The sequence below is a fragment of the Verticillium alfalfae genome, genomic scaffold (genome assembly GCF_000150825.1).
Source record: "Verticillium alfalfae VaMs.102 supercont1.10 genomic scaffold, whole genome shotgun sequence".
Taxonomy (NCBI): domain Eukaryota; kingdom Fungi; phylum Ascomycota; class Sordariomycetes; order Glomerellales; family Plectosphaerellaceae; genus Verticillium; species Verticillium alfalfae.
The window spans coordinates 1,147,765-1,174,428 of NW_003315029.1; the positions used below are offsets into that span (position 1 = coordinate 1,147,765).

The window sequence follows — 26,664 nt, forward strand, 5'->3', positions numbered from 1 at the left end:
GGTCCCTACGTAGGCATTCAGCCAGGTTGACGGCGGGGTTTCTGAGGCACCCGGCATGGCCCCCCAGGTGGGAAGTCGCGCGTTGGTAAATAATGGTCCCCGAGAGTTGGGGGGTGGTGATGATCCTTTCCCAGGAAGGTGATGCCCTGGGTCCCTGCCGTAAAGTACCTTTTTGAAAGGAAGCGCCCCCCCCCCCCAGGGATTCGGGGCCGGGCTTTGGTGAACAGGCGTGATTACCTATTCACGTAAGTATGCAGGTATCCATCGATGGTCTTCTCAGCCGGTCCGCCACCATGGGCAATTCCGCCTTCCAGGTGTTTGTTCTGGGCCGATCGAAGGGGGGGGCAATGACAAACGTCACTACGTACTTGCCCTGAGGCAGGTGCAGTCTAGTGCACCGTGCAGGAATCGGTACAGGGCAGGCCACAGGCTCACAGAATCAGAATGCCTCCAGTCGAGTAACCGTGTGGGGCCTTTCAAATGCCTTTCAGCCGCCGCCGACCTCAGGCGCGTAGCGTTGCCCCCTGGTCCCTGTGACCTTTTGGGACCAACTGCCGCGAGAAGCTTATCAATGTGCCAGACAATATCCGATCCTGCAGCAGGTACACCTCCTGTACGTGGTTCGCTCACAATCTAGTTAGTAAGGATGCCAGCTCTCGCCGTGACCATGAAGCCATGTAGGAAGCCGACACATCTCTCCTTGCAGCTGATGTGCGGCATAGCGCGCAGCCCATGAGGCACATGAGGCAAGATATCAATAGATGCCACTGAACAGGATTGGTTTCAGGAGGAGATTCGTGCCGTCGAGTGAACCACGCTTGTTATTGTTAGTCCATGCTGCACAACAAGCTTGTTTGACCTTTTTCTTTTCCTCGCCTATGATACAGTGCCACCAGGGGCAATTAAAAGACCAAAAAGGCTCCTGACGGAGATCCAACCAGCCCCTGTCCCGCGCAGCCATGGTGCCATCCTCGGCAGTATTGCGCCCACGATGGATTACCCCTCCTTGACACCAAACACGGACACGACGCCCTCTCCGTTGACGGAGACGAGCTGCCTCGCCTTGTCGCCCCACCGGACGGCCACGGCTGTGACGGAGCTGCGGAACGGCTCCGACCACGACTTGGAGCTCTTGGTGTACTGCTGCACCGTGATACCGCTGGCGCCGGCTGTGGCGAGGAACTGGCCCGAGTAGTCCCAGGCGAGCGACTGCACCGAGCCGCCCGTCTCGAGAACCTTGGCCTTGGCCGCCTCGCCCTCCTTTCGCAGGTCGAAGATGGTCACAGAGCTCTGGCCCTTGGCCGTCGCGGCGACCCAGAAACCGTTCTCGGAAAAGGCAAGCGCCTGGATGGGGGCGCCGAGGGAGAAGGACGCCGCAACGTCGAGCGTGGCTGTCATGAAGAGCTTGAGATCGCCGGTGGCCGTGCCGGCGGCGAAAATGTGGCCATCCGGGTGGAAAGCGCAGCATGTGAGAGCTGGCGGGGTGGGGGGGGGCTTGTCAGTACGGAAGCAGTAACGCCCAAGGGGATAGCCAAACGTACCGGCATCGCCGTAGGTGCGGCTAACACGCGACATGGTCGACAGGTCGTAGAAGACAATACTCTTGTCCTGACCGACGAAGGCGAGCAGGTCGCCGAGAGGGTGCAGCGCAAGGGCCGTGACAGCACCGGCGTTCTCGGCCAGCGAGGCGATCTCGCTGCCGCTCTCAAAGACCTTGACGGTGCCTTGCGTCGTCGAGAAGATGAGCTTGCTGCCCGTCCAGACGGTGTCGGTGATTGGCTGGCCGACCTGGACATGTCGCTCCAGCTTGTCAGAGTCGATCGCGTAGATAGCGGCATTGCCTTCGGGTCCTGCGATGGCAGCATAGTCGCCCTCGAGGGCGAGCGAAGAGGTGTGGGGGACGGGCAGCGTCGTGGAGGCCGTGGTCTGGAAGGCCGCAAGTTCCTCGGGCGTCGCCCAGCCTTCGGGCACGGGGCGCTTCTTGCGCGACTTGGAGAGCCTGGATTGGTGTTTGTTGTCAGTGTGTGATGGCAGGCAGATTGACAGAAATGTGCGTACTCTTGGTGCTTCGCTGCCACCCTCTCGGCAACCTCCTCCGGAAGCGTCTCGACCGAATCGACGGCCATCGCATCGCCATTGGCGGCGCCACCCGTGACAGTAACCCTCGAGAGAGCGTCCCTCGCCTCGTCCCTCTCCCTCGTCAGCCGCGCGATGACGCGAACCGCAGCATCGTGTTGGTACAGAGCCGTCGCGAGCTCCTCACGGGTGCGGGCCAGCTGCTCCTTCAGGTTGTACGTCTCGAGCGCCAGCGCATCCCACTCGTTCTGGAAGGTCGCGAGGAGGGCGGGGATCGATGTCAGGGTCGGGGGTCGTGGCCGGACGATGTGCGACTGGGAGAGGGGGAGGAGGTCGTCGGTCGTCAGGACTTCGCCGGTTCCGGGCTCGGTGCCATTCTCCGTGATGTACTTTTCGATGAGGCGCTTCTCGAACACGGCGCCTTGGCCAAGGTTAGCGAGGGTTGAACATCCAGGCGGTGACGGGGTCAGACTGTACCAGACTTCCTCGAGGCGACAGGCTCCTGGGGAGTCTCTCCCGAGACTAGTCATCCATTGGTTAGCGACGCGTTTGAGCGCATAGTGGTGTTCCCGAGCAGACATACTTCCACACAACATGCTGATTGTGCTTCTATCCTTTTTGGCGATTGATCGATGTGCAATGGGAATGGAGACGATTCGTTGTGAAAAAGGTAGGCAAGGCGCAGGGCGTGGCGGATGCAATTGCGACTGTCCAATGTGCTAACGAGCCAGCAACTCGCTTTTCGAAAACAAATCGTCAGCCTCGCACGTCGAACAGAAAGCTTGCAGGGGCAGCGAGATGCGGCTCCACCAGAGCCAAAGGCGGCCAATGGACGGCACGGGCCATTCGATTCACGTGAGGAGGAAGGAGAAGGACGGGACGTCGCACACTCTAGCACTCTAGTCTCTTATCGACAGTATCGTCCCAGCTCTTATCAGTGACGCCAAATGGCGGGATGCGCCGATGCGCCGATGGAGAACGAGGGGGACCAGGCCGAGGACCACACCGCAGGCGAGATAAGACTTTCATAAACACACTCTTGCCCCCTCTTCATGGTGCCTCTCCTCGCCTCTCCTCCTTCTTGTCAGTGTCCGTGTACCTAGGTTGATGAGCGATCCTCACAAAACCATGGCGCCTATCACGATACCAGACATCACGGCGTTGCCTCGCCTCACAACGAAAGAGCAGACAGAGGTCCTCGATCTCCTTTTCGAGCCGTCCCCCGCCCTGCACGCCCTCCTCGTCCCCGCGCTATCCACAACGACATATCAGTCGTACGACGAGCTCGTCAACATCGCTCACTCGATTCTGTCGGACCTCGCCTCGGCTTCTCAGACAGCCCCCGAGCAGCGTGCCGCTCTCCACGCCATTCTCGGCTCTCACCCCCGCCTCGGTGCGAAAAAGGTCGACAGCGCCCAGTCGGTGGCGGAGCAGGCGAAGCTCCAGGGCAGCGAGGCAGAGGCCGCCCAGCTCGCCGCGCTGAATGCCGAGTACGAGGACAAGTTCCCGGGGCTGCGTTACGTCGTCTTCGTCAACGGACGCGGCCGGCCTGCGATCATGCAAGACATGAGGCGGCGCATCGACCGCGGGGACATTACGCTCGAGGAGCAGGCGGCCCTACAGGTTTGTTTCTCATGCTCGGTGGGGGGAAAGGGGGGGATTTTGTCTAGTTTTGCTGACATGCTGCCAGGCCATGTGTGACATTGCCAAGGACCGCGCCGCTAAGCTTTCGGCAGCCGCGTGAGCGTCGTGTCCGTCTTAAACTCATGACATACGCCTCACGGCAGTTCAAACACTCTGGGCAGCGAGACGAGGCAAGCAAACGCAAACGAGAAAAGACTTTGAATACACATCACTGCATAAAGAAGCCACGGCGGACCTTTCCAATGCTGTTAGCTACACATGAACGCCGCCAGAGATGCCTCTGCATGTTTTCCTATTTTGTTTGTCCGACCGAATGCCAAAAAGAGTTGTTGCCCAATGATTCCATGGAAAAACAGAGATGCTTTCGCGGGCCGCCTCGGTGGGGGGGGGCTTGGCCAATTCGTGTGTTTTTTCTTCTCTTTCCTTTCTGGCTCATTGGATCTGAGACCACTGAGGATGCAATGCAGGGTTGTTCGCCATGGTTTGCCGCAAGCCAAACGCCGTTCCTCTCATCGCCCAACCCACGATATGCCGTCCAGCTCGTCCAGGCACTCCTCGTACGAGTGCTCGTCGTCGTCCGAGAAGTCCCCCTCTCTCGGCCCGCCAAAGATGGCCCCAAAGTCAGAATATACATCGCCGGTATCCTCGTCGTCGTCGTCATCGGCCGAGCCGTACCGCCCCATGTCTTCGGGGAACGCCATCTCCTCGTCCTCGCCCACCTCCTCGGCACTGGCGTCCGTGGGCCCAGCACAGGCGAGCGACATTGTCTCGCCGCCGGCACCACGGTGCCTCGTCCGACGAGCGTGTCGACCGCGCGCAACGCCGACGGAATCGGCGTCCGCATCTGCCCGTGCGCCGACGACGCATCGTGGCCCCCGCCACCGCCCGCCCTGATCATGATGATCCTGTTGGCAGGTGGCCTCGCGCCCGGCTGCGCCGCTCCAGGCACCGAAACGGCGAGGAACCGCCCACCCGTGCCGGCCTGCTGCTCGCGCTGCATCCAGGCCGCCTGCGCCGCCGCCGTCGTCGTCATCGCCGTGACGGCCATGAAGACGTTGCTCCGCTCCGACACGACCTCGCCGCGCAGGCGCAGACGGACCCGGTTCATGACGGCGGCGCGGCCGCACGATGGAGCTTTGCGTGCTGGGACAGCGCTTGTTGGCGTCGGCCGAGGCGGCGAGCTTGATGAAACGCTTGTCGCCCGCAGCGACGGCGTCGCGGTTGATGATGTGCGTCGCCGGCTGCGAAAAGGGCTGCGACAGCCGGCTCGTGATAAAGCTGCGTCCGCAGTCGCCGCTTCTTGCAGCTGAGCTCGGCCGTGTGGGGGCCGTCGACGTCGCTGCGGGCTCGGCATCGTTTCGACAGCGGTCTAGCGCGCGGCGCCTGCTGCGACGCCGGAGGGAGGAAGTCAAAGTGCGCCGGGGGCGATGAGGGCTGGAACGAAAAGGCCGTAGTCGGCGGCAAAGGGTGGTCATCGAGTTTCAACGGGTCCTCGTCCAGTGAGATCTGAGATGAGGGCGGCGACGGCAGAGGCGACGGTTGCGAGGACGCTCGACCACCACCTGGTGCCGATGAGAAACTGGACAGCCCGCCGTTGGCTAATGTGGCGGCCTGGTTGTGTCGGTGTATCGTGCACATGGTGTCATGGCAGAGCTGCGGGAGCGGTGGTGACGGGGGCTCCATCTGGAAATCGAGGCTGCGAGCGTCGCGGACGTTGGTCAGCAGAGGCCACGGCTCCAGAGCGCCGAGCGAGCCATGGCCAAGCGGACCGCCAACGTCAACATCAGCCACCATGGTGTTGGCCGTACCGCAAGTCCGTCCGACTTGCTATGCTAGGAGGGAGAAGGAAAGGTCGACGCGGACGAGGGAGCACAGCGCTCGCACCGGCATATTTATTGCCTGATCGTAGAGGTGTTAGAACCAGGATCGGGACGGGACCTGTCGAATCGTCGTGGGAAAGGAGATCGTAGTGGCCGGCAAGCTAGCTGTACAGTTCCAGATCTCTTCTTCGGAATGGGATCCAGGCGGCGATCCTCAAGGAGGGCCTGGCCGCGAGATGCAAGACGCTAGATCGAGCAATCTTTGAGTTTCGTGACACCCGACTACTTGCAATCGTGGAGGTGTGGGAAGGGTGCAGCAAGTGCACTCCCCGCTCGGGTGGGTGCAGGCGACAGAGCAGCTGCTGTGGAGTTTTGTTGCTTGACAAGCCGACTGCGAGTATCAACCACCCCCCAAGAATATGGCTGTATGACGGTGTGACAACCCGTGCCGTCAAGTCCCCCAGTCTCCTTTCGTTCAACGTGGATCTTGTAGGTCTGATCTCTGTGTGCGTATGTGTGTGTGGGTGTGTGTGGTGACAGAGACTGTGTGCGAGAAGGTGGTGAGAGGTATGGATGGACGACGTAAGAGGGTGACAGTAGACGTAAGTACCATATGGCCTGCTCTTCCTAGACACCAGCAGCTCGCCAGTCACGCTCTCCCGCGCTCTCTCTGTCTCTCCTCCCACCCCAGACTCGATGTAAAGCCCATTTAAACAATCTATTTATTCACCCCCTCCCCTCGCTTTCCCCGGCCTTTTGCGCATGCACGAGGCCAGGTAGACAAGGGGGAGGGGGTGCGGGCCCTCGAGGCGAAAGGGAAGGGACGGTTCCGCCCCGTCGGTCGCGGTGATCTCCCATTTCTCGCCTCCCATCCTCTGCCTGCTTCCCCCCTCCCCTAAGCTGTGCTAGGCTAAGCGGCATCTCCAGGTGACAGGGGTGGTGCGCCAGCGCGCAGTGACGAGGCCTGGGGTAGGTGGCCGAGAGACGAATGGGAGGCTTCAAGGGATGCTCGTACCGCATATGCCCCCCTGGTCATGCTCTTCCCCCCCCCCCGGTCTGGGGTTGATGGGGGAAATGCAACCCAGAGAGGCCCCAGGACCCCCCTTCCCCCCAGGCGATGCACCAGAGTTCGTGGGTGTGTGTGTTTGGCCATGTCTTGGTCCGGGGCCGGGACACGGCCTGAGCAGCATGGAGAAAGAAACACACTTTTTGCAGGTTGCTTGCGAGTCTCACGAGGAAAGGGGGCACGTGTGAGGTTCGATCAAGAGCGGACTGGTTCGGAGCGATCCAAAGTCCCTCATCAAGGGTCCATGGACTAGATGGGTGTGTGCTGTCCACGAGTGAGTGGAGCTGATGCGGCATCACGCTGAAGAAGTCAAGGCCAGTCGACTGGGAAGAGCCTTCAAAGAAACGAGCAAACGGTGATGATTGTTGCCCTCTCAGCCAAGCATCGGCGACCACAGATGGGTCCTAGCACTTTGGGCTTCCCTTCGATGATCACTTTCTTTTTTGCCTCGATCGATGAAAAGAGCAAGACAGTGGCCCATCCCCTCGTTGGTCCAGCTCTCCATGCTGTCTGCCCACCCGGTGGTACGTTGCTAGCGTACGACAAAAAAGACTGATCATCAGAGACCTGAACTTGTCGCATGACTGTGGGAAGAGGCATGCAGCAGTAGCTTTTTGCTGGGGCGGTGCAGACCGGGACATGCTTGATAGGGGAGGGGGCGTGTGGTCCAGCCTCACCATTCCAGCACAGCAGCAGCAGCAGCAGCAGCAAGCATGGTGATAAAGGGAGGAGAAGAGAGAAAAGAAGAGGCCAGTCCAGTCAGTCAGCGTTTCAATCGCTCATTTCCATGTGGTAATCGAGGCAAAAACATTGCTTCTCCTGTGGTTTGCCCTGCCTGGTGTGAGTGGTCCCACGACATCGGGTCGTCCAGCATGATGCGCCACTCGCTGTTCACAATTGTGTCTCTCACCTCCAACCTTGCCTAGTCGGGAATGGGGAGAGCGGGGGGGGAGAGAGAGAGAGGCAGCAGGACAAGGTAAATCAGAGCACGCGTCTCGAGAGGCTGAGGTGGTCTCAGGAGAAAGTGCTGTTGTTGGTCGTGCAACCGAAAGAGAGAAGAGAGCGGCGCCCATGCACCAGTTTGATTCACTCTGGCTGCTAGCGGATGAATTGACTGCTGATCATTCAGTCGAACTCGACGCCCCACGTATTCGATAATCTTCAATCGTGATGTGATGGGAGGGTCGAGAACCAACTAGTCAAAACGACGACAATGGGCTTGCCTGTTACTTAGGGTGTGCTGCCGGGCAGTCAGTCTGCCATTGCGATCGTCCCTTTCTCAAGCCATCGCGCTCGCCACTAGCGATTTGCGAGGCTTGCTACCCCCTCGGGCATTGACGCGGCCGACTCCGAGCCGCTCAGCATCAGCAGCAGCATCATGGCCACAACAGACGAGGCGGCGAAGGAATCAGAGTCCGTAAGAAGAAGCTCGATGCCATGTCATCCATCCCCAGGTCCTCCCATCCATGGTGAGAAGTGGTGAGCGAGAGGCTGGGCTGGCATGGACGCCTAACCAATCGCCAGCTCGTTCGTACGTCGCGCGTGACCCTGCGGAGTTTTTTCCCGCTGGCCCTCCCCATTCCTCTCAAAGTCTCGGTTGGAAACAGGCTGCATTTCCACCTGCAGCAGGGAGTAAGAGGCGTCTGTCTCCAAGGTACCTACTGCAAAGGGTAGGGCCACGGGCTGCTGTCAGGCTAGGCCTTGTTCTGGTGTGACCTCTCTCACATCTCACATCAATCTCTCTCCGTGTCCATCACCCCCCAGTAAGCCACGGCCATCTCCTCACTGCAACCTCGCCGGCGGGCGCCGCGGGCCTGCAGCAGGTAGACTTGGCCCGCCTTTCAGCTGGGGGAACAACTCCAGCTCATTGGGATGCGAAGCCTCGAAGGCTCTTTTCGAAGCCCGGATACACTCGGCTTCGAAGCGGCGAGCGGGGTAGGGTTTCCGTGTCGTCCAGGAGGTTGCAGGGCAAGCGAGGATGCATCAAGACTCCTTGCTTGGTTGGTCTGCGTGGCTTCTTGGCAACCGTGGATTTGGAAGAGCGCACGAATTGCGAAACTCGGATGGGCCAAGTTGCTCCTACTTGGTTTGTGGAAGCCTCCGTGGTACACGCAGCTGGCGAAGCGCTGTGGTGGAGAAGGAGGAACGGCGGCAGTCGTTGATCTGTCGAGGCTGGACCGATTTGGCCTTCCCGCCAGACCACCCGGGACGGTGCGCTGTGCACAGTCTCCCTTACGGGCCTTACGGGGGCGCTAATGCGCTGACTGATGTTGTCCCAATGACAATTGGGCTGGAGAGGGGGGGGGGGGGCGTCCCTTAGGGTACCTCCGATGGATTGGGTTTCTGCCGCAAGGTACATCCGCTCCCCAGAACCAGGTAGCGCGCGCACACCACACCCAGACACCTCCCCGCCGACAGGTAGCATCACGACACTAAAAGCACATCATTCAACGAACCCCCAGCCTGGAGTCGCATGTCTCGCACTTGCGGTGAAAATTAATAAAACAACTACCAGGACCGCCCTACTACGGGGACCTCGGACCCCCGCCTGACGTCCCCAAACGCCACCCAGATCGTCGACGCCTCGACGCCCTGACGCCCCAGCAGTCAAACAACGACCCTGACAGCAGCCCTCGACATGCCCGAACCTAAGATCAACGCCAAGTCACTCTCCTACTCGTCCGACCTCCCACCCTTCCTCCGCGCCCTCCACGCCCAATCTCGGGGGGACGCATCTGCCGGGCCAGACCCCATTCTCGCCGGCAGGCGGCGCGCCATCAAGAAACGGTCCGCCAGCGAGGAGGCAGAGGACCAGCCCCTGGTCGTGGACGAAAACGGCAACGTCGTGACCATCAACGACGACAATAACGACGATGACGGGCTGAACAAGGACTCACAAGTACCTGACGATGCGTCAACAGCGGTGGCAAAGATGCCGAGACAGCGGCAGAGCGGGAAGAAGGAAAAGGTGGCCGGCATCGGCGCCGGGAGGAAACGTAAAGTGGGCAAGATCGTGGGCCGCAGATGACGAGAAAAAAGACAATGGCGTGCCCGCGAGAAAAGACGAGCTGGACGTAGAAGACCCCGCGCGGAGCAAGTCCGCAGCCAAAGACAAGCCGAAGAAAAAGGCGAGGAAGATCAAGCTAAGCTTCGATCCGGAGTAAGGCCACTTTTGAGACATGCGCCCCAGCACAAGAGGCCGGGGGGCTGATGGCCTCAGCATGTCGTTGCTTTCTTTTAATTATCCTGGTGAAGCCGTAGATGAAGCTCGCGAGCGACAACCCGGATATCGCGGCTCTGCCTCGAACAAAACCCCCCCAAAAATCTAGAGCGTAAAGCAAATGAAGCCGACAACCATAGTCACACACGGCGATGACGCGATTCGTGGCTTGCAACGGCGCGCAGTCTGGCGGCAATTCGCAAATCGGTGGCGGATGGGGTGGGAACAAAAAAGAATTTCTATACAGCGGCCCGTCGAGGTATTCTACACACAAAGGCTGAGCGTGCTCACTTCATCCCCGAGAGCACCCACCCCGTCTCCCCGCTGCACCGCGCGCCATACCTGACCCGACCCCGACAACACATCGTCCCTGCTTGCTCGCTCCAAGTGAACCAAATTCAACGCCTCTCCATTTGGCCCACTAAAGGTAGCGGTACTCGGGCTTGATGAAGTCGGCAAAGGTCTTGACATCCTCGTGGCCGTGGTGGTGGTCGTGGTGGTGGCCATCGTCCTGGGGACCGACGTACTCCATGTTGTAGACGCTGCCGCACTCGGGGCAACGCTCGATGGGGCGCTCGCGAGAGATCTAGTACACTTGTGATTAGCCATTACGTAGCGAGACGCATCGCTGCTCGATGTGTCACGTACCGTCAGCCACTTGACGACGTGGGAGTCGGCGGGAGAGCCGGTGCAGCCGAGGTACTGCTCGTCACCAGCGGAGCGGACGTTAATGGGGTTCTCCATGGTGCCTGTATAACCGGTCAGCAGCCGTTTCTGCCCAACAAGTGTCCATCGTAACATCACGTACCGGTGCGCGAGGCGTCGAGAGGGCGCATGTCGAAGATGTCGACACCCTCCATCTTTCCGAGAATCTCGAGACGCTCGAGACCAGTGGACTGCTCGAGATCGGTGGGGATGGAGCCGGCCTGGGCACCGGGGCCAATGAGGTCATCCTCAGTCTTCACCTCTGCGCAAAAAAAGGTAATGTCAGCTCTGTTCATCTTTGGATCGCCGAGGACATGGCGTGTGGAACGTGGTTGGCGACGCAAGGCTGTGGCCCGAATCGCAGTGCAGCCAGCGCCCGTCGCGCAACCACGAATTCCAGACCGTCGTGTCCTCAATTGATGTCGGCAGCAGTGGGAGTCTCACGAGAGAACGTCTTGGAAGGGTTGACGGCCCTGACCTCGGCGGCGGCAGAGGCAGACTTGACGGCGTCACCTAGAAAGCCAAAGAAAGCTTGGTTAGCCCAGCTGTTCCGACGTGGCGTGACGGCCCCCTTCCGGATCTGAAAGGAGGCCAATTGAAGTTCGTACGCTGGATGAAGGACGTCGTGAAGGCGCGCTTCGCCAGGGGGGCGACGGCCACGCGGCGGGCGGCGGTGATGGCGGATCGTTGGAGGAACATGGCGACGGCAATGGGTGGTTGTTGTTTCGCTGGATGACGCTGGTGAGAAGAGGGATTTGTCGATGGTCTGATTTGATGGTTTGATCTTGCTTGCTACGGCTGTCGCTCGGCCCGGGCAGGAGCAAAGCTAATGCACTAGCCCGGATTGGTGCAGTAAGCGACTCATCAAGTCACGTGCCGTCAGAACCCATCAACACTATTCCGGCGATAGACGACTTGGTCCGCTGTGCATAGCGAAGTGGCAGAAAGTGATGAACAGATGAGCAGTACCTTTTCGGCTCTTCATCTATGCAGAGCGACATTGCATAAGGTAGCTTATCTCTTTCGTCCATGCTTCCCAAATACCGGTTCGAACGTCTCAAGCTGTACATACATGTCTTCATACCTTAGGTACCTTACTCTACAATACACTTGAACCAGTCCTTGCCCAAACTCAAACAAACACGTATTTTCCTCGCATCACTCAAGCAACCAATCCCGACCAGACCTCAAATGAACCCTCAACCAAAACATGTACTCAATCGTGGAAATAATGTCGCAATGAACCACAGCAAGTCACACCATTCACGCATTCCGCCCGCCCAGGCCTCCGGATCCGCTGCCACTGCGCCGGTTCCTGTCGGGGGTCGTAGGTAAATCGGTACGCTGGCTGTGGCGCCAGCGTCGACTTTCACGGTCGCGGTTGATGTCGCCCCTGCGGTTGCGATTATTGCGGGCATACCTGTCCCTGGCAGACGAGCCGCGAGGCTGCACTTGAGCTCTCTGGTCGCGAGCGACTCGGGCCATCGAAACGTTCTCCCGCTGTCTCTTAGTTGGTCCGCGAACGTTACTGATTGCTGCAGTTCTTCGTCTAGTGAAAAGATCGGTCGTCGCCGGCTGTTGCGAAATCTGCGATGTGTTCTGACCACGAGCCACTTCAGGCCGAGCAGCTTGATTGACTTGGTCGAGCGAAAACGCACGATCACCTCGAGCAACACGCTCCATACGGCTGTGCGAGTGGGTGCTGACAATTTCGCTACTTTCGAGGAAAAGAGTTTCCTGATCGTCCATGACGTTGTCTTCGGTGCCGGCATGGTCGTGGCCCTGGGAAGTCTCAAAAAGGTGCATGAGTTGACCGTTTTCGCCCTCGCGTTCTTCCTCGATTTCCGCCTCGACAGAGCCTTGATCAACCCCTTCGCTTCTGTTCTGGCGCTTTTTCTTGCGACCAGAGTATAGCTTGCCCATGCCCTGAATCTTGGCGCCATGAATGATGACCTGGCGCATGAGGGGGTCTGTCCGTGTGGCCCACGTCGCGTTGCCAGGGGTGGTGTCATCGGGTCCTGACATCTGGAAGATCCAGCGGTACGTATGCTCGCCATTCGTCTCACGGTGCATCTTGAACGCTTCATCAAGTCTCTAGCGGATGAAATCGATCGGTGACATGTGGAGTCCGATGGCACCAGGTGCGGTGTCGTGGCGGATGGCAAGCAGCCGCATCAGCTTGAGGCAGATTGAGTACAGAAGCCAGCGCTTGCACAGACCTTGCTTGGGCATGAACTTCTTGGATATGAGCTGGTTGGGGTGAATGGTTACTCCTTCGAGAAAACACTTTCTGATCAGTCTGATCTCGCTGATGGCTGAGCTGAACTGCCGTTGCTCAAGTCTGAACTTTTCCTTTTCGTCAGCGGTGGCGGTTCCGGCGGTTGCCTTTTGACGACGCCATGAATCTTTCAGTTTGTCCCTCCAGTTTGAGATGGAGAAATCCGACGAATTGAGTGAAAGCCATTCGGGGTCCCAATAAGGATCGTCTTCTTTGATGGGCTTGATGGGCACGTCGCGGACGATACCTGGGCCCCTGAAGAGGTGCTTTGTGCTAGGGAGCTCTCCAGCACGCAGAACGCCAGACATGCAAAGTGCTTCCTCCAGAGTGGGCTCTCTGCCCTGCGTCTTGAATTCGGACCATTTCAGAGTTCTGGTGTTTGGCTGGATTGCACTGTGAATATCATGCTTGTTGCGAATGTCCACCAGTTTGGCCAAGTCTTGCCGTTTCTTGACGCTCAGTCCTTTGATAGCCATCTCAGCCTGCATCGCCTCGATGGAGTTGACGACACGCTGCAAGTCGTCGGCTTCAATGTCATCACGGCCCGATTCTGCCATGTTCATAATTCGAACGTTAAGGTTTGTGTTGCCAGGACCTGTCTCTTCCTCCCAAACATCCGATTTGAGGAGCGCCTGCGCGTTCTGGGGGAGTGCCCGACTCCCGCATTCTCCTTGGGGATCTCTGGACGGTGGCATGTTGGCCCTGATGTACCTTGATGATCTTTTCTTCAACGTCTTGAATTTTGAGCAAGACTTTTACGCGCTTGCGCGGTGCTGTTCGACTTGATGGGGTGTGGAAGAGTTGCGGTCGGACAAGAGTGGCATATGAAGAGTTCCAGCTGCGTTGCACGTCAGATGACTTCGCAATGACGTCCAAGGCAGGCACGTCAGGGACTCACGCCTTGTTCAAGCAATCCTTGTTCGACTTGTCCTTGAACTGCGGGCATAAACCAAACCGTAAAAGTTGTACCGGGACAGCGGGTGCTACGCGTGACGAGTAGAGGTCTGTGTCGAGATGCGGCAAAGCTTCAAAGAACCGGGGGGTGCCAAGGGTGACGATCTAACCAAGTATTTCAGAGTCACAGCTATGGCTGGTGCCTACATCGGCTGTTGGCAAAGGAGGGTTTGGCGGTCTTGTGGGCTCTGTTGCGTGGACAACTGGGTTTCTGGTGCCGTTGCTATCGACGCGTCAACGACGCGAGGTGCGCGCATCACAACATGCTTCTTTTTTCATGCACGTGATAATGTGGGATGAACTCGTTTGTAATGTGATGGCTTCATCTGTATTTACTTCCGTGCCTAGAAGGAGCCCGCGGAGAGCAAGATCGACTGCTAGTTGAGGAGCAGACTTGAATCGGTAGCCGGACCCTTTTGGCATTGCACACATACTTTTGGCGAGCCTCTTCATTCACATAGACCTGAATGCAGGTACGACTAGGATCGTGCGGGGTTTTTCTAACGCTTCACAGGGTATAACTGCTCGTTTTGAGTTCTACAAAGATGACCACCTGTAACTTGGCAACGACATGGGATTCGAGCCAAATGCTGGAAAGCTAACTCGTCCGAAAAAGTGTTGGCCAAGATATTGGCCCATCCACCTCTTTTGCCAGTTCGTATCAACTTCATGGGAAGTGGCAATTTATTACTTGGTCTAGTCGGCCACAGTTTCCATGCCAAACTACATCGCCAAAAGCTGCACGAACTACGTTGCAGATGGAGGAGACCAACGTCAAACTCGTGCTTTTAGTGAACCTGGTCCGTCCACCCTAATAGCGGTTGGAACTATAATCTTAGGTTGAATAGAATAAAAGTCTAACCCCCATGCTCATGCCTAGTCTAAAACGTCAGGCGCCTTCTCCTGACGAGCCCTTCACAGCATATATTGTTTCATATTTACCCCTCAGCATGGCACTTGGGTATCTCTCATGCAAACCGTGTCCATCCTCAAAACCCCTAGCAATGGGGCATGCCACAGCCACTCTCTCCCGAAAATCAGGCAATCTGCTGCACGAACTGCGGCCCAAACCCGGCCTCGCCAAAATTGGCCACGTCGACGCTCGCGACAGGCTTCTCCGTGAGCTCGCCCGTCGCCTTATTCCTCTCGAGCGCCAGCAGGCCCAGCCCCGAGTTCTGGTTCGTGCTGAACAGCAGCCCGCCGTCGGTGCTGAGGCTGAACATGCGCGGCACGCCGCCGGCGGAGCTGACGAGGCCGGCGAACTCAAGGACGGCATTATTGCTGCCGACCTTGTCGCCGCTCCCACAGGCGGAACCTTCCGGGGCGGCGACGCGGAAGTGGGCGATCGAGTCGGGCGCCGGCGCGGTGCCGGTCAGACGGTTGGAGACGTAAATGTCCTTGCCATTGTCGCTGATGGCGATGGCGCCGGCGAGGGCCGAGGTGGCGTTGTGCGGCGTGTTGCCAAAGGTGCTCAGGCTCTGGACCTCGGCGAACTGGATGCCGTCGTCGGCGTATGTGACCTCGAAGACCTCGAGACGGTTGAGGAGCTCGCACACGAGGACGTAGTGCGTGGCCCTGGTGCCGTCGGCCGAGGGCACGAAGACGCCGTGACGAGGCCCGCAGCCGGCATTCTTGACGCGGACGCGCGTCGCGATGTCGTACGAGTCGGCGGCCGAGTCGAGGAGGAGCACCGTGTCGGTGCCGAGGTCGTTGGCGGCGAAGTAGCGGCCCGAGGGGTCGCGGACGACCTGATGGACGCGAGGCTGGTCCTGGCGCGCCTTGTTGGGGCCTAGTTCACCGTCCGACGTCACTGACTTGAGGAGGCGCAGTGTGCTGTTGGCGATGTCCCAAATGTCGATCTTGCCGTCGACATAGGAGCCGGCGACGAGACGGGTCTGATCAGTGCTAAACTCGAGGTGGACAACACCGGCCGAGCCGGCCGCGCTCTTGTCCAGCTTGATCTCGTTTCTAGCAGCGTTGTACTGTGACATGGTCAGTGAAGTTCCGCAACACGACATGATGCGAGGCCACTCACCTTGAAAATGCGCAGGTCCTTGCCGTTCTCATCAACTGCGTAGATGGTGTTGGGCTCCTTGAAGGCCATCCAGCTGGGGCTTGTACCAGGAAGGGAGTTCTTGGCCTTGAGGTCAAACGAAGTGCCGTCAAAGTCTGCGACAATGATCTGGCCTGGGCCGCCGATGAGGACCTTGGAAGCCGGGGTCGCCTCTTGCCTCTTGGCGGGGATGCGAATGGTGGCAGCCGAGGCGGCAGCCGCGCGCGAGCAGGGAGAGTCCGACTGACAGGCGCATGTCGGATGAGGTGAATGCCTAGATTTGAATGCTAAGATTTGAAGGCGTTCAGCTTAGGGATTTCCTATTTGTTGATCTGCTCTGGAAGAGAAAACGCAGGTGTCGGGGTGTTTTGAAGACGCTGTGGTCTGCTGGGACGTAGTCGAGTCGAACGAAATGCCGGCGAAGCAGGTCAAGTTGGATGCCAAGTCAAAGACTCATATAAGAGCACAACCGACGAGGCTCTGTACACAAGGGGAAGGGGCAGTGAGTCGCAATAAATCAATCTGATTGTCCCGTGTAACGTGAGTAGGACAGGGGAGGGGCGCTGAGAAAGGATTCTAAAAGAAGCACGCTGAAGGAAGCAATGCTGGGAAGGCAATGCTGGAAGGCGGAGCAGCTTCTGCTGACGACACGGGACCGGACGTTATAGACAAGGTGCTAGCAATTCGCAAGGAATGATGGGCCAAGGGGACTTTCTCTCTGGCTCTGACTCTCCTCTCTCTCTGACACGCAAAAGAAAAGAGTGGCCCGTCAAGGACTCAAATACTCTTCCATCAGGCTCCAGTCACCTTCACTACTCCCTTTAGGGGGGCAACCCCTCCCTCGGTCATCATCGCCATCAGGGTCGTACCAGCATCGGGGCTTCCACGGCCATCGCCAGGGTATGGAAAGGCTAACAAGTCATGTTCGTTGGGCATGCCAGTCTGAAAAGGCATCGTCGCGGCAGACCTCATCAAGGCCAAACCCGTTGGCCGACAGAGAAGGGAAAGGATGCGCAGTCGTCCTCCAACCGCAAGCCCTGGAACCCCCCGCGGGTGGCCCCAGAAAGCCCCGAATGCCCCGCGCCCCTAGCCCCTGTAAAATGGAGTCGTCCGAGAGAGGAGGAAAGCCTGTTCCTGCATGGCCACCCGCTGTTCTCTCGACCTGTCGTCTCGTCGTGCCAACAGGGGCAAGCCTTGGGCGGTAAAGCCGGTCGCCAGCGTCGGATTAACCGTTGGCATGAAGGCCGCAATCGGGAGCCGCAGTCGCGGGGGGCGCAGGCAGATCGAGTGGATGTCGGTGGCCTTCGATCAGCGGCGATCCAAGCCCCCATCGCATCCTCCCTCCCTCTCCGATCTCCCCTTCATCCGCCGCCGCACCCCTTGGCCAGCTATGTGTGAAGTTTGTCAGTTGGTCCCAGCTCGGGCCTTACAGCTCACGTTGGCTGTTTCGAAACGAGACAGCGGCATGCGGGTTCTGACCCTGATTCTAAGCCCAGCCCCTCGTTCTTATTGCATCATGAGTTGGCAAAACCCATGTTCAGTCTGCTTCTCGTAGTACATCATCGGATTATAGGTAAGCCTCGTGTTTGGGAAATGCTTGGATGAGTCCAGCCATCCTCTCACCAGGACTTCGTCGGAAGCTTGGCTGGCCGTTGCTACTCTCACTGTTTTTCGCCAGCCTCCTCCTACCCATTAGACAATTCAACCTCCCTCTTTCCATCCCTTCTCCCAAGCAAGGTCTGTCTGCCTGATGCAAAGAAAGGTGAAGGAAAAAGACCGCCCGCCGCGCTTCTCATATCCGCCATGCACGCGCCGAAATCAAGCCCCTGTACTCCTGTGCTGAACGCCGAGTGGCCTAACCGCGCTGATGGTGTTGGCGCACTCTCAATGCAGTCGTGTGTGTGTATACATAGTCGTGTCAATGGGAGACTGCGGCTCCAAGACATCATTCGCCCTTTCTCGTTGGATCATCTGAATAGGCCGCATACTAAGGGGCCGCCCAACCGCCTGCGACGTCGACCCATTCTGCGAGGCACGATCCGTCCTTGCCCTCGACGTCGACAATGTCTGTATCGCATCGGCAGCGACAGCCCACGCCGTTTTCCTTCTCCGCATCCCATGACTCCCAGTACGCGTCTTCTTCGATGCGCTTCTTCTCGTCAAGCGTCGTCATCTCGAGGTACTTTTCTCGTGGCAGCTGCCTTGCCGGCGCATTGGCCGGACAGTGCTGGATCGTTGTGTGCCGATACCCAAAGTCTCGGAAGTAATGAATGTCGCCGGGGCCCAAGAGAGCACCGGCGGCGAGGGAGTGGATGGGTGCATCACCCCACTGCAATTGCCGTCAGCTTGGCTTCCATCGCATGGCCGCATGGCATAGCAGACTTACCCGTTCCATCCAGAAACCCCCGCTGCGGTCCATTGTCTGGAAAAAGTCCTCGTACTCCTGACTCCGGAACCAGCTGAGCCGTGCAATCTCGAAGTTGGACCAGAAATGACACATGTTGTAGCTCTCGCCCTCCATGGACTCATCGTCGACAATGGGCTCCTGGCTCTTGTCTTTGGTACCCTTCTTCAGTATGTCCTCCGGCAGATTCTTGGGCTTCGAGGTGTCGGGCTCGGTCTCCTCGATCGGCTCGACAAACATCTCCCAAAGCCCCTTGGACTTGAGACCCTTCTTTCGCTTGTATGCCGAGGCGTAACGGAAGATGTTGGGAACGGTCTCGCGGAGCTCCTTGACGGCGATAGTGAACCCGTACGTCTTGTTGGCGGCAATCATCTCCAGGAACGGGTCACTACCTCGTGTTAGTATGCCGCGGCACGAGCATGAGAGGCTCGTCGGAACGTACTAGGTGATATCGCAGAAGTAGCTGATCTCTGGCTCGAGTCGCCAGTACCACTCGTACTTCTGCAGCAGCTCGTGCTTGTAGAAGAAGCTGGAGTTGTAAGCGGGGGGCCTTGATGCATGACGCACGCGCGTAGCTTACCCAGAGTAGAAGCGGCACATTGCGTGATAGCTCTCCATGCCTCCGTACATCACAGCATTGTCGCCCTGCTTGGCAATGCCCTCCTTGGCCACCTTGGGATCGATCCAGTCGGGGAATCCCCACATCTCCGGACCGACCTTGCCAAATTCGACGGTCCCTGACGTGTAGTTTGTGACGGTCTCTTTGAAGGTCGAGTTGAACTCGTCGTCGTTGAGGAAGACGTAGGGGTAATGGTACCACCTGTTGAAGTGGCGCTCGATGGACTTGATCGACTGGACCACTCCGTCCAACTCCTTGTTGCGGGCCAAGACGACAAAGGCAGCATTGGCGCGGGGCTTGGTGGTATCGGGTTCGAGACATCCTGTAGCAAACACCTTGTCGTACTTGTCGCTGATGAGGCTGCGAGGAACCATGTTAGAGGAGACGTGAATACAGTCACCGAGACCTTTGAGCCACGTACCGTATCGATGGAGGCGCACCTGCCGGCATCAATATCCTCCCAGGAGAGTTTGGATGCATGAAGAAGAGCATGAGGATCAGTATGAGGACGATGGCGGGGAAAACGACAACGACGCCAAACGGGATAGAGATGTTCGAATTCCCGCGAACGCGCATTGGTTTCCTGAGGAAAGCATAACGCGAGTCTTGTTTGCTCGGACGAAACGGTTTTGAGATTTTGTCGTCTGCCACCGGAAGAGGCGACGCCCCGGACGACCTGGACTTACCAGCCCGCCGGAAGAGGTCCATCTTGGTGTTTGTCGACGAGATGCCGGGATGGGGAGAATGGTATGAGTTCGGACGAGCGTAAATGCCAGGTGTTATTAAGCGGCAGTCTCGCAGCGGTGGGGGTTCTCTTTGCTAAGAGAGGAGCCGTTGTGCGATCGTTGTGAGTGTATGGCTTACGAAGACGTTGATGGCGAGACCCAGAGGACGGTATAGAGACTTGTCATCGGCGGGGGTAGGAGTAGGGTAGAGAAATCTGTTTCTTCGATGATCGGATGTCGAACCGGCTTGATCAGGTCGAACAATCGGAAGTTGGGAGAGCTGGTCGAAAGAGCGTCAGGGAATTCTCCCAGGAGAGGCGATGGTGTGCTCGCGATCGTGGAAGTCGCGGCGACAGGCAAGAGACCGGTGAGAAGCTGTAGTGGCAGGGCACAGCGGTCGGTGCGATCGGACTAGGAGGGATGGCACTTCGATAATGCTATGCGTAGAGGCAGATTCGCAGCCACGCGTATCAGGTCATTGGTGTCGAAAAAGGCAATCTGGCCCTCTGACGATCGTCCAAATTGGTGGTCGGCTCGAGAGAAGGAGGCCGAGAAGGCACCTTCGACATGGCATTTCAATGCCCCTGTCTAGCCCCTGCCTCCTGCTCCTGTCGAAAGAAACATTAAACTTATCATGGCCAATCAGGCGGCTTCAGGAGATCAGGTGGGGACGGGCATGAGCAATGGTGGGGCGCAACTGCCAAGTTTTGTCTCGGGTCTGGTCTAGATCCAGGGTCGCCGGTACGTACCCTTTGACATGGTCTCGAGATCCTTGACCCCGTACAGTCAAGCCGTTTCTGCAGTCCATCGTCCACAATCATCCGCTGATCCCAATATTCAGCATGATCAGCATCATGCATAGGTGCTTGGAAGATTCTGTGCCTCGCCCATGGCATATTCGCAAGGCGCCCCACTGCTTCTACTGCGGCCGAGGAGCCGATGATCAAGGGTTACTCCCAATAGAGGTGATGGATGCATGTCGAACGCACATCAACCAGTGGGGGCAATAAAGACACCAGAAGCGACAGAGGCAGAAGATGCAGAACATTATCATGCTGTAAGGATGAAGGCTTGCTACAACCTCTCTGCTGACTATTCGCCATGTATTCCTCGTCAGGACCCATGGCTCATCGAAAACGTCCTTCAAGACGAAGACGGGCTCCCGATAATCATGCATGTTCTGACACACAGACGTGCGAATGCCGTCCCTACCCAAGATCTCCAACAACTCTCTCCAGCTGCCAGATTCTACCAGCTGGGATCCGCCTGATCCGTGACGGCGCCGTGGCTCGCATCACCCACAAGACGCGCGTACTTGGCCAGCGCGCCCCTCCTGACGTGCGGCTTGGGCGGCTTCCAGTCCTTCCTCCTCCTCTCCATCTCCTCCTCGTCGACATCAATCATGTCGATCCTGTTCGTCTCGGCATCAATCGTCACCCGGTCCCCGTCGCGCACGAGCGCAATCGGTCCGCCGACGGCCGCCTCAGGCACGACGTGGCCGACGATGAAGCCGTGCGACGCACCGCTGTAACGACCATCGGTGACAAGGGCCACGTTGGTCAAGCCGGCGCCCATGATGGCGGCACTGGCGCGCAGCTGCTCCGGCATGCCTGGGCCACCGCGCGGGCCCTCGTACCGCACAATGACAACGAGGTTGCCGTCGTCTCGCTTGATGGAACCCGAAGAGAGCGCCGTGTCGAGCTCGTGCTCCTTGTTGAAGACGCGCGCCGCGCCCGTGAACGAGAGGCCCTCCTTGCCCGTGATCTTGGCCACGGCGCCGCCGGGCGCCAGGTTCCCGCGCAGCACGCGGATGTGGCCTGTTGCCTTGATCGGGTTCGAGAGCGGGCGGATGATCTGCTGGTTGGGGTCGAGCGACGGCCAGTCGGCCACGTTCTCGGCCAGCGTGCGGCCCGTCACGGTCATGATGCTGCCGTCAATGTACTGGGCGGCGACGAGCATCTTGAGCACGGCAGGCGTGCCGCCGACCTTGTAGAGATCCTCCATGTAGTGCTTGCCCGACGGCGCGAGGTCCGCGAGGAACGGCACGCGGTTGCTGGTGCGGTCGACGTCGTCCAGCGTCAGGGGCACGTCGGCCGTGTTGGCCATGGCCAGGAAGTGGAGCACGCCGTTCGTCGAGCCGCCGAGGATCATGGTCAGCACGAGAGCGTTCTCAAAGGCGGCGCGCGTCATGAGCTTGCGCGGGCGGAGATCCTTCTCCATGACAATCTTGATGGCCTCGGGCCGCACGCTCGCACTCGCGTGCCTTTTCCGGTGACGTCGCCCGGTACGATGACGAGCCGGGAAGCGAAAGGCCCATGGCCTCGATGGCTGTCCCCATGGTGTTGGCCGTGTACATGACGCCGCAGGCGCCGGCGCCGGGGCACGCGTGACGCTCGATATCCTCCATAACATCGGAAGAAGTACGGCCGGGCTCTCCCGGGTTGCACTTTGCATTGAGACGCCCATATGTGTAGGCGCCGGACGCCTCGTAGCAGGTGCTGATATTAATGGAACTCTCGAGCAGCTCCGAGTGTCCCTTCATGATGGTGCCGCCGTAGATCATGATGAACGGCCGGTTGTGACGCGCCGCCGCCATGACGACACCGGGCATGTTCTTGTCGCACCCAGGGATGGAGATGTTGGCATCGTGATGCTGGGCGCACGTGACCGACTCTATGCTGTCGCAGATGATTTCTCGCGTCTGCAGGGAAAATCGCATGCCCTCACCACCCATGGTGATGGCGTCTGACACGCCGATCGTGTTGAACTGCCATCCGAGGAACCCCTGCTTCTCGACGCCCCTCTTGACGATCTTTCCAAAGTCGAGGACTGCCCGTGCAACGTTAGCTCTCGTGATTACGGGTTTCGCGGGTCGGCCGAAGCAGCTTACGATGCGTACTGTTCAAAACAACGCCCTTCGGTCAGCCAAGCGTCCGTAAGAAGAAAAAAACGTGCATGCCACGGAGGGCCGGGGAGAGGAAACCTACTTGCAGGGGTTGCCCTCCCACCAGACCGTCGCAATGCCGACATGGGGCGCATTCTTCATCGTGTCGCGGTCCGGCACGCCCGCGCCGTACAGCATGGCCTGTGTTTTCCCCCCCATTGTCAGCGTCCCGTTGTCGCATCGTAGACCCCGCCATGTCCACCCCGCACTTTTTGGGTCGGGGGAAGTTCCTCGTCGCGTATCGAGCTTGGAAGACATGTGTCCCACCGTTCGCCAACAGCTGAGAGCAAAGCTGCGGCGAGCGGTCGACGACACCATGGCAAAAGAGTGCACTTGCTGCCGAGTTCATGAGAAAACAAATAGGAGGTCCTACCTGAGCGCCGGGGAAATCATGCCCCCTGGTGATCTTCTGCGACCAACGGTTCAGCTTGCCGCCGGCGGGCAGCGACTCGAATTGCAGGTAGTCGGGGCTGTCCTGCTGGTCGGCAGCATCGGTGGCCCGGACGGGTTTGCTTTCGTTGGAAGCCATTGCAGTGGTTCAGGGCGCTCGAACTTGGGCTGTTGGTTCGGACGTCGTCAAAGGCAATCGAGACCGGGTCCTACGAGAGGGGGGAGAGAGAGTGTGTGTAGCTGGTGAAAGAAGCAAAAGAAGAAAGAGTTTAGCCATGACCTCACAGAGAGAGGGGCAGTAACAAGAAGAGGGGAGGGCGGAAAGGAGTGCGGGCCGGGACAGCAAGCTTGCCTTTATGGATTGCACGAGGCCCGCCCCCCTTCCCCGAGCAGCTAGAAAGGCGAGTTCCAGAACGGCAAACAAGACAAGTGTGAAGACGTCAGTCAGTCAGTCAAGGTAGATAGATGGGCAATCGCAAACGAGCGCGGGGCGCACTCCGGGGTCAAGCGGCCTGTTACCCCATCCTCCCACGCCCCGCTAAGCAGAAGCAGAGCCCGTTGGCGCGCATACCCTTACCCTTCTGCCCCTAAGAGAGCACTCAAGAGATGCATCACCAGTCAGGGCCAGGCTGATGGTCAGCGGGTAGTGCGCCCTTGATGGGCATTTTGGGGGTCATTAGGGCGGGAGGGGGGGGGGCTCTTCCGAACCGGTGCACCAACTCGCAGCGATCAGCGGGGGCCCAACCCTTTTGACTCGCAAAAACACAGGCGGGCCTTGCCGCCCGTGGAAAAGCACTATTAGCCGGCTCCGGAGGGGCAGGGCCTTCGGCATGCGGGATGCGCGCCATGCGGCGGAAAGGGGGTCGAGGTGGCTTTCTGGTAGGGTCATGAGGACCCGGCCCGGCGGACGTAGGCCGGGCCTAGATGCTGCATCTGCTGGCTCTGTCGTGTGTGTGGCCGTTCGGAAACGCCCAACGCGGGTCTCAGCAGCGGGGAGAAGCCCGAGGCTATACTACTCAGCCTATTTGTGACTGTGCATGCCCGGGCTTTTCGGGTCGAAGGCGAGCGAGAGGATGCAGTGTCGCATCGTCACAGCGTCGCAGCGTCGCAGCGTCGCAGGGCTACAGTGTTTCAAGTCCTCTCATGTCGCCCCGCATAGAACTCTGCAGGATGGGGCCGTTTCCGAGTGAGGGACTGGTGTTCCGGTGCCTCCACTGAAGCGTTTTGATATCCTGCTGTCTGTTCATCGAGACGCCTATTTCAAGCGCAATACTACACGAGCTGACAGACAAAGGAGCGGCCTATATTCAGAATAGGAACGCAAGAAAACCCGCTGCCAGTCTCAACCCAACCCCAAAGGCACTATGGTACATGATTCTTAAAATCAGTGTCATGGATGGCTGGGAGGGGGAGGGTTTGACCCCGCCATCCGCCGCGTCGTCTTGTCCACAGGCGAGACAGCTGTGAAGATAGGATGACAGTCACTGCCGACATTCACTTTCACGCAAGGCAATATGGTAGCGTGCTCCTGTTGCTCAAGTTCAATTGCACGCCATCGGTGCTTGACCAGTCCTCGCCAACCTCGAGAACGCAGCCCGGATGATGTAATGTACAGAAGCGCAGATCGTGTCTTGCGAGTGTGGTTTTCGTCACTTCGTCTCCGTTGCAACGGGGTTGTGGTTGAAAGAAATCAAGCAAAATCTCCAAAGACGGCCGCACCGGAGTTGCCCGCTCCCTTCATGACCGAGTCACCTCGCGTGCTGGGCAGGCCCTGACAGACCAAGCTTGAAAAGCTCACTCCAAGGAGCATCTCGGCTCCCAAACCATCGTGGCAGAGCAATCCGTATTCCTTTTTGCAGCTCTGACTGTCAGCAACAAGCTGCCCCCGGTGCGCCGCATACATCAAGCACTTTCACCCCTTTTCAATCCCTTTCCGAATGCTCAGTTTCCCTTAGGACAAGAAAAGAAATGTGTGAAGCGAATGGAGAAGGAGAGTTGTTCGTGTAAATCAAAATCGTCATCGGATGATAAAAGGAAAAGCGCAAGAAGCGGCCGTGCGAGCGTCAAGTGGTTGATCCCAAACTTGTCGAGTTTCGCGTACATCCCTGGAACCAAAAGAGCAACAACCGTGGACTGGGTTAAGAAACAAAGAAAGCAAAGAAAGAGAAAAAAGGGAACAAGAAAGCGGCTATGTTATACACAAGGCGAAGAAGAAGACGGGCGAGCCTCAGCGGGTGTCGCTTGATGTACGAGTTGGTGGCACTGTCCCAAGCATTCACGCATTGGTGGAAACAGTACCCGTCCTCTCCTCCTCCATCCTCCTGACCATCTCACGCTCACGAGGCGATCGAGGGTTGGCGTCAATGCCGAGGATGGCTGCGATACGTGTCTTATCTTGTTGCACCCGGCCATATGCATCCCGCTCCAGGTTATCTGGGCTGGACAAGGGGCTGAGAGGAGCTGTGGCCGGGTGTTGCTGGCAGCAGAGGCCTGCTTTCCAGGCCTGTTCGAGGCTTGCAGGCGTCGCTCCGTTGCCGTAGTCATTGGAGATGGCAGCCCAGAACGAGCCGCGGTGGGCAGCGTACACGGCGTGCAGACGCCCCATATCGACAGTCGAGTGGCTAAGGGCCGACTGCAGAGGCGGCAGAGGCGAGCAGTCAAGGCGCAGCGGCGGCGTCAGTGGCTGGTTGTTGGCCATGCGAGAGAAGGTAGCGGAAGGATGGGCGGCGCTGTTGGGGGTGGGCTCTGTAAGAGGAGTGGGGTAGCCCCGGGGAGGTGATGTGGTTATCGGAGGCAGCGTCATGGCGACGGGTTTTGGGAGGATGGCCGGAAGCCTGGGGGATGTGCTATGGTTCAGGATACTAGGCAGCTGGACAGGAGCAGGCGAGGATGGGCCGTAGCTCCCCGCACTGCCGGGTGGTGTGACTGTGCGCGGAGTAGGCTCACGGATGGGCGAGGGCATGGTCGTGCGCAGGATGGGCGACTGATTCGCCGACGATCCGGAGGACACCGAAGTGGCCCGCTGCTTACGCCGGTTGCTCCCGTGGCTGAGCTGGTGGTAGTGCAGGCGGCAAGCAAGCTCCGTCTTTTTCAGGTGCGCGGCAATGTGCTTGTAGGGCATTTTCTGGAGGCGTGTCTGAAGAAGGTAGACTTCCTACACATCACATCACTATTAGTCCGACTCGGCTATACACTACGGTGTTTAAGAACCCACCTCATCCTCGCTCCATGCTCGGCCACCGCCAGTGGAGGTTGCCTTACGGGTCTTGGTGACACCGTAGTCGTGTCGGTCCATGGCATCCGAGGTAGGCGTATACCTGGTGGTCGTAGGTGCCAGTTGCATGGTGGGGGACATATTGGCTATGGAGGGGTTATATATCTCTCCACGTAGATGAGGATCCAGCTCGGAAGAATGAGAGGAAAACCCGTCGGTTGATGCCCAAGTTGTCGCCGTGGGAAAGGTCGTAGAAGAGTTGGGGGTGGCGCTGAGAATCACAGTTCTCGCTGCTCTGATCGAATCGAAAATGGCTATGTTCTTAAAACAGGCCGTCTTTGTGAAAATGGGAATCTGGTGTACCACACAGTCTCTTGGACGCGAAGGGTCTCTCAAACAGCAGTTGAATGGGCGAGGGTCGGCCTAGGCGACTCAATGATTCTTCTTGTTGTAGCGGTTAGGCACTGCCGGAGAAGAATGAAATGGATAAACCGGGATCCAGGAGAAGAGAAAAGCAGTCAAAGTTTGTATGTTCGTTGTGGTGATGGTAAG

General features: G+C 58.5%; 10 protein-coding genes across 10 annotated transcripts; 2 read left to right on the forward strand and 8 right to left on the reverse strand.

The window, feature by feature from the left end:
* Positions 1–996: 996 nt before the first annotated feature.
* Positions 997–2,672, reverse strand: VDBG_07798 (cell cycle control protein cwf8; the record flags this gene model as incomplete). The annotated part of the gene is made up of 2 exons (XM_003002293.1): positions 997–1,999; positions 2,059–2,672. The coding sequence occupies 2 exons, from the start codon at positions 2,670–2,672 to the stop codon at positions 997–999; spliced, it is 1,617 nt and encodes a 538-aa protein (XP_003002339.1).
* Positions 2,673–3,168: 496 nt separating this feature from the next.
* Positions 3,169–3,820, forward strand: VDBG_07799 (conserved hypothetical protein; the record flags this gene model as incomplete). Its single annotated transcript, XM_003002294.1, has 2 exons — positions 3,169–3,699; positions 3,767–3,820. 2 exons carry the CDS (start codon positions 3,205–3,207, stop codon positions 3,818–3,820), a joined length of 549 nt encoding a protein of 182 aa, XP_003002340.1.
* Positions 3,821–4,229: 409 nt separating this feature from the next.
* VDBG_07800 (predicted protein) lies at positions 4,230–5,514 on the reverse strand (the record flags this gene model as incomplete). Its single annotated transcript, XM_003002295.1, has 2 exons — positions 4,230–5,154; positions 5,207–5,514. The coding sequence occupies 2 exons, from the start codon at positions 5,512–5,514 to the stop codon at positions 4,230–4,232; spliced, it is 1,233 nt and encodes a 410-aa protein (XP_003002341.1).
* A 3,730-nt stretch (positions 5,515–9,244) lies between these two features.
* On the forward strand, positions 9,245–9,634 carry VDBG_07801 (conserved hypothetical protein; the record flags this gene model as incomplete). The annotated part of the gene is made up of 1 exon (XM_003002296.1): positions 9,245–9,634. The coding sequence occupies one exon, from the start codon at positions 9,245–9,247 to the stop codon at positions 9,632–9,634; it is 390 nt and encodes a 129-aa protein (XP_003002342.1).
* Positions 9,635–10,049: 415 nt separating this feature from the next.
* VDBG_07802 (cytochrome c oxidase polypeptide IV) lies at positions 10,050–11,294 on the reverse strand (the record flags this gene model as incomplete). Its single annotated transcript, XM_003002297.1, has 5 exons — positions 10,050–10,412; positions 10,475–10,575; positions 10,635–10,793; positions 10,976–11,044; positions 11,140–11,294. 5 exons carry the CDS (start codon positions 11,228–11,230, stop codon positions 10,248–10,250), a joined length of 585 nt encoding a protein of 194 aa, XP_003002343.1.
* A 500-nt stretch (positions 11,295–11,794) lies between these two features.
* VDBG_07803 (predicted protein) lies at positions 11,795–13,504 on the reverse strand (the record flags this gene model as incomplete). Its single annotated transcript, XM_003002298.1, has 2 exons — positions 11,795–12,612; positions 12,751–13,504. 2 exons carry the CDS (start codon positions 13,502–13,504, stop codon positions 11,795–11,797), a joined length of 1,572 nt encoding a protein of 523 aa, XP_003002344.1.
* Positions 13,505–14,800: 1,296 nt separating this feature from the next.
* On the reverse strand, positions 14,801–16,770 carry VDBG_07804 (6-phosphogluconolactonase; the record flags this gene model as incomplete). The annotated part of the gene is made up of 3 exons (XM_003002299.1): positions 14,801–15,745; positions 15,799–16,103; positions 16,686–16,770. 3 exons carry the CDS (start codon positions 16,768–16,770, stop codon positions 14,801–14,803), a joined length of 1,335 nt encoding a protein of 444 aa, XP_003002345.1.
* Positions 16,771–17,803: 1,033 nt separating this feature from the next.
* VDBG_07805 (glycolipid 2-alpha-mannosyltransferase) lies at positions 17,804–19,547 on the reverse strand (the record flags this gene model as incomplete). Its single annotated transcript, XM_003002300.1, has 5 exons — positions 17,804–18,145; positions 18,203–18,608; positions 18,663–18,749; positions 18,801–19,199; positions 19,261–19,547. 5 exons carry the CDS (start codon positions 19,545–19,547, stop codon positions 17,804–17,806), a joined length of 1,521 nt encoding a protein of 506 aa, XP_003002346.1.
* A 1,265-nt stretch (positions 19,548–20,812) lies between these two features.
* VDBG_07806 (dihydroxy-acid dehydratase) lies at positions 20,813–23,037 on the reverse strand (the record flags this gene model as incomplete). Its single annotated transcript, XM_003002301.1, has 5 exons — positions 20,813–21,827; positions 21,919–22,393; positions 22,455–22,462; positions 22,552–22,649; positions 22,882–23,037. The coding sequence occupies 5 exons, from the start codon at positions 23,035–23,037 to the stop codon at positions 20,813–20,815; spliced, it is 1,752 nt and encodes a 583-aa protein (XP_003002347.1).
* Positions 23,038–25,173: 2,136 nt separating this feature from the next.
* On the reverse strand, positions 25,174–26,253 carry VDBG_07807 (conserved hypothetical protein; the record flags this gene model as incomplete). Its single annotated transcript, XM_003002302.1, has 2 exons — positions 25,174–26,052; positions 26,113–26,253. The coding sequence occupies 2 exons, from the start codon at positions 26,251–26,253 to the stop codon at positions 25,174–25,176; spliced, it is 1,020 nt and encodes a 339-aa protein (XP_003002348.1).
* Between the last annotated feature and the right edge of the window lie 411 nt (positions 26,254–26,664).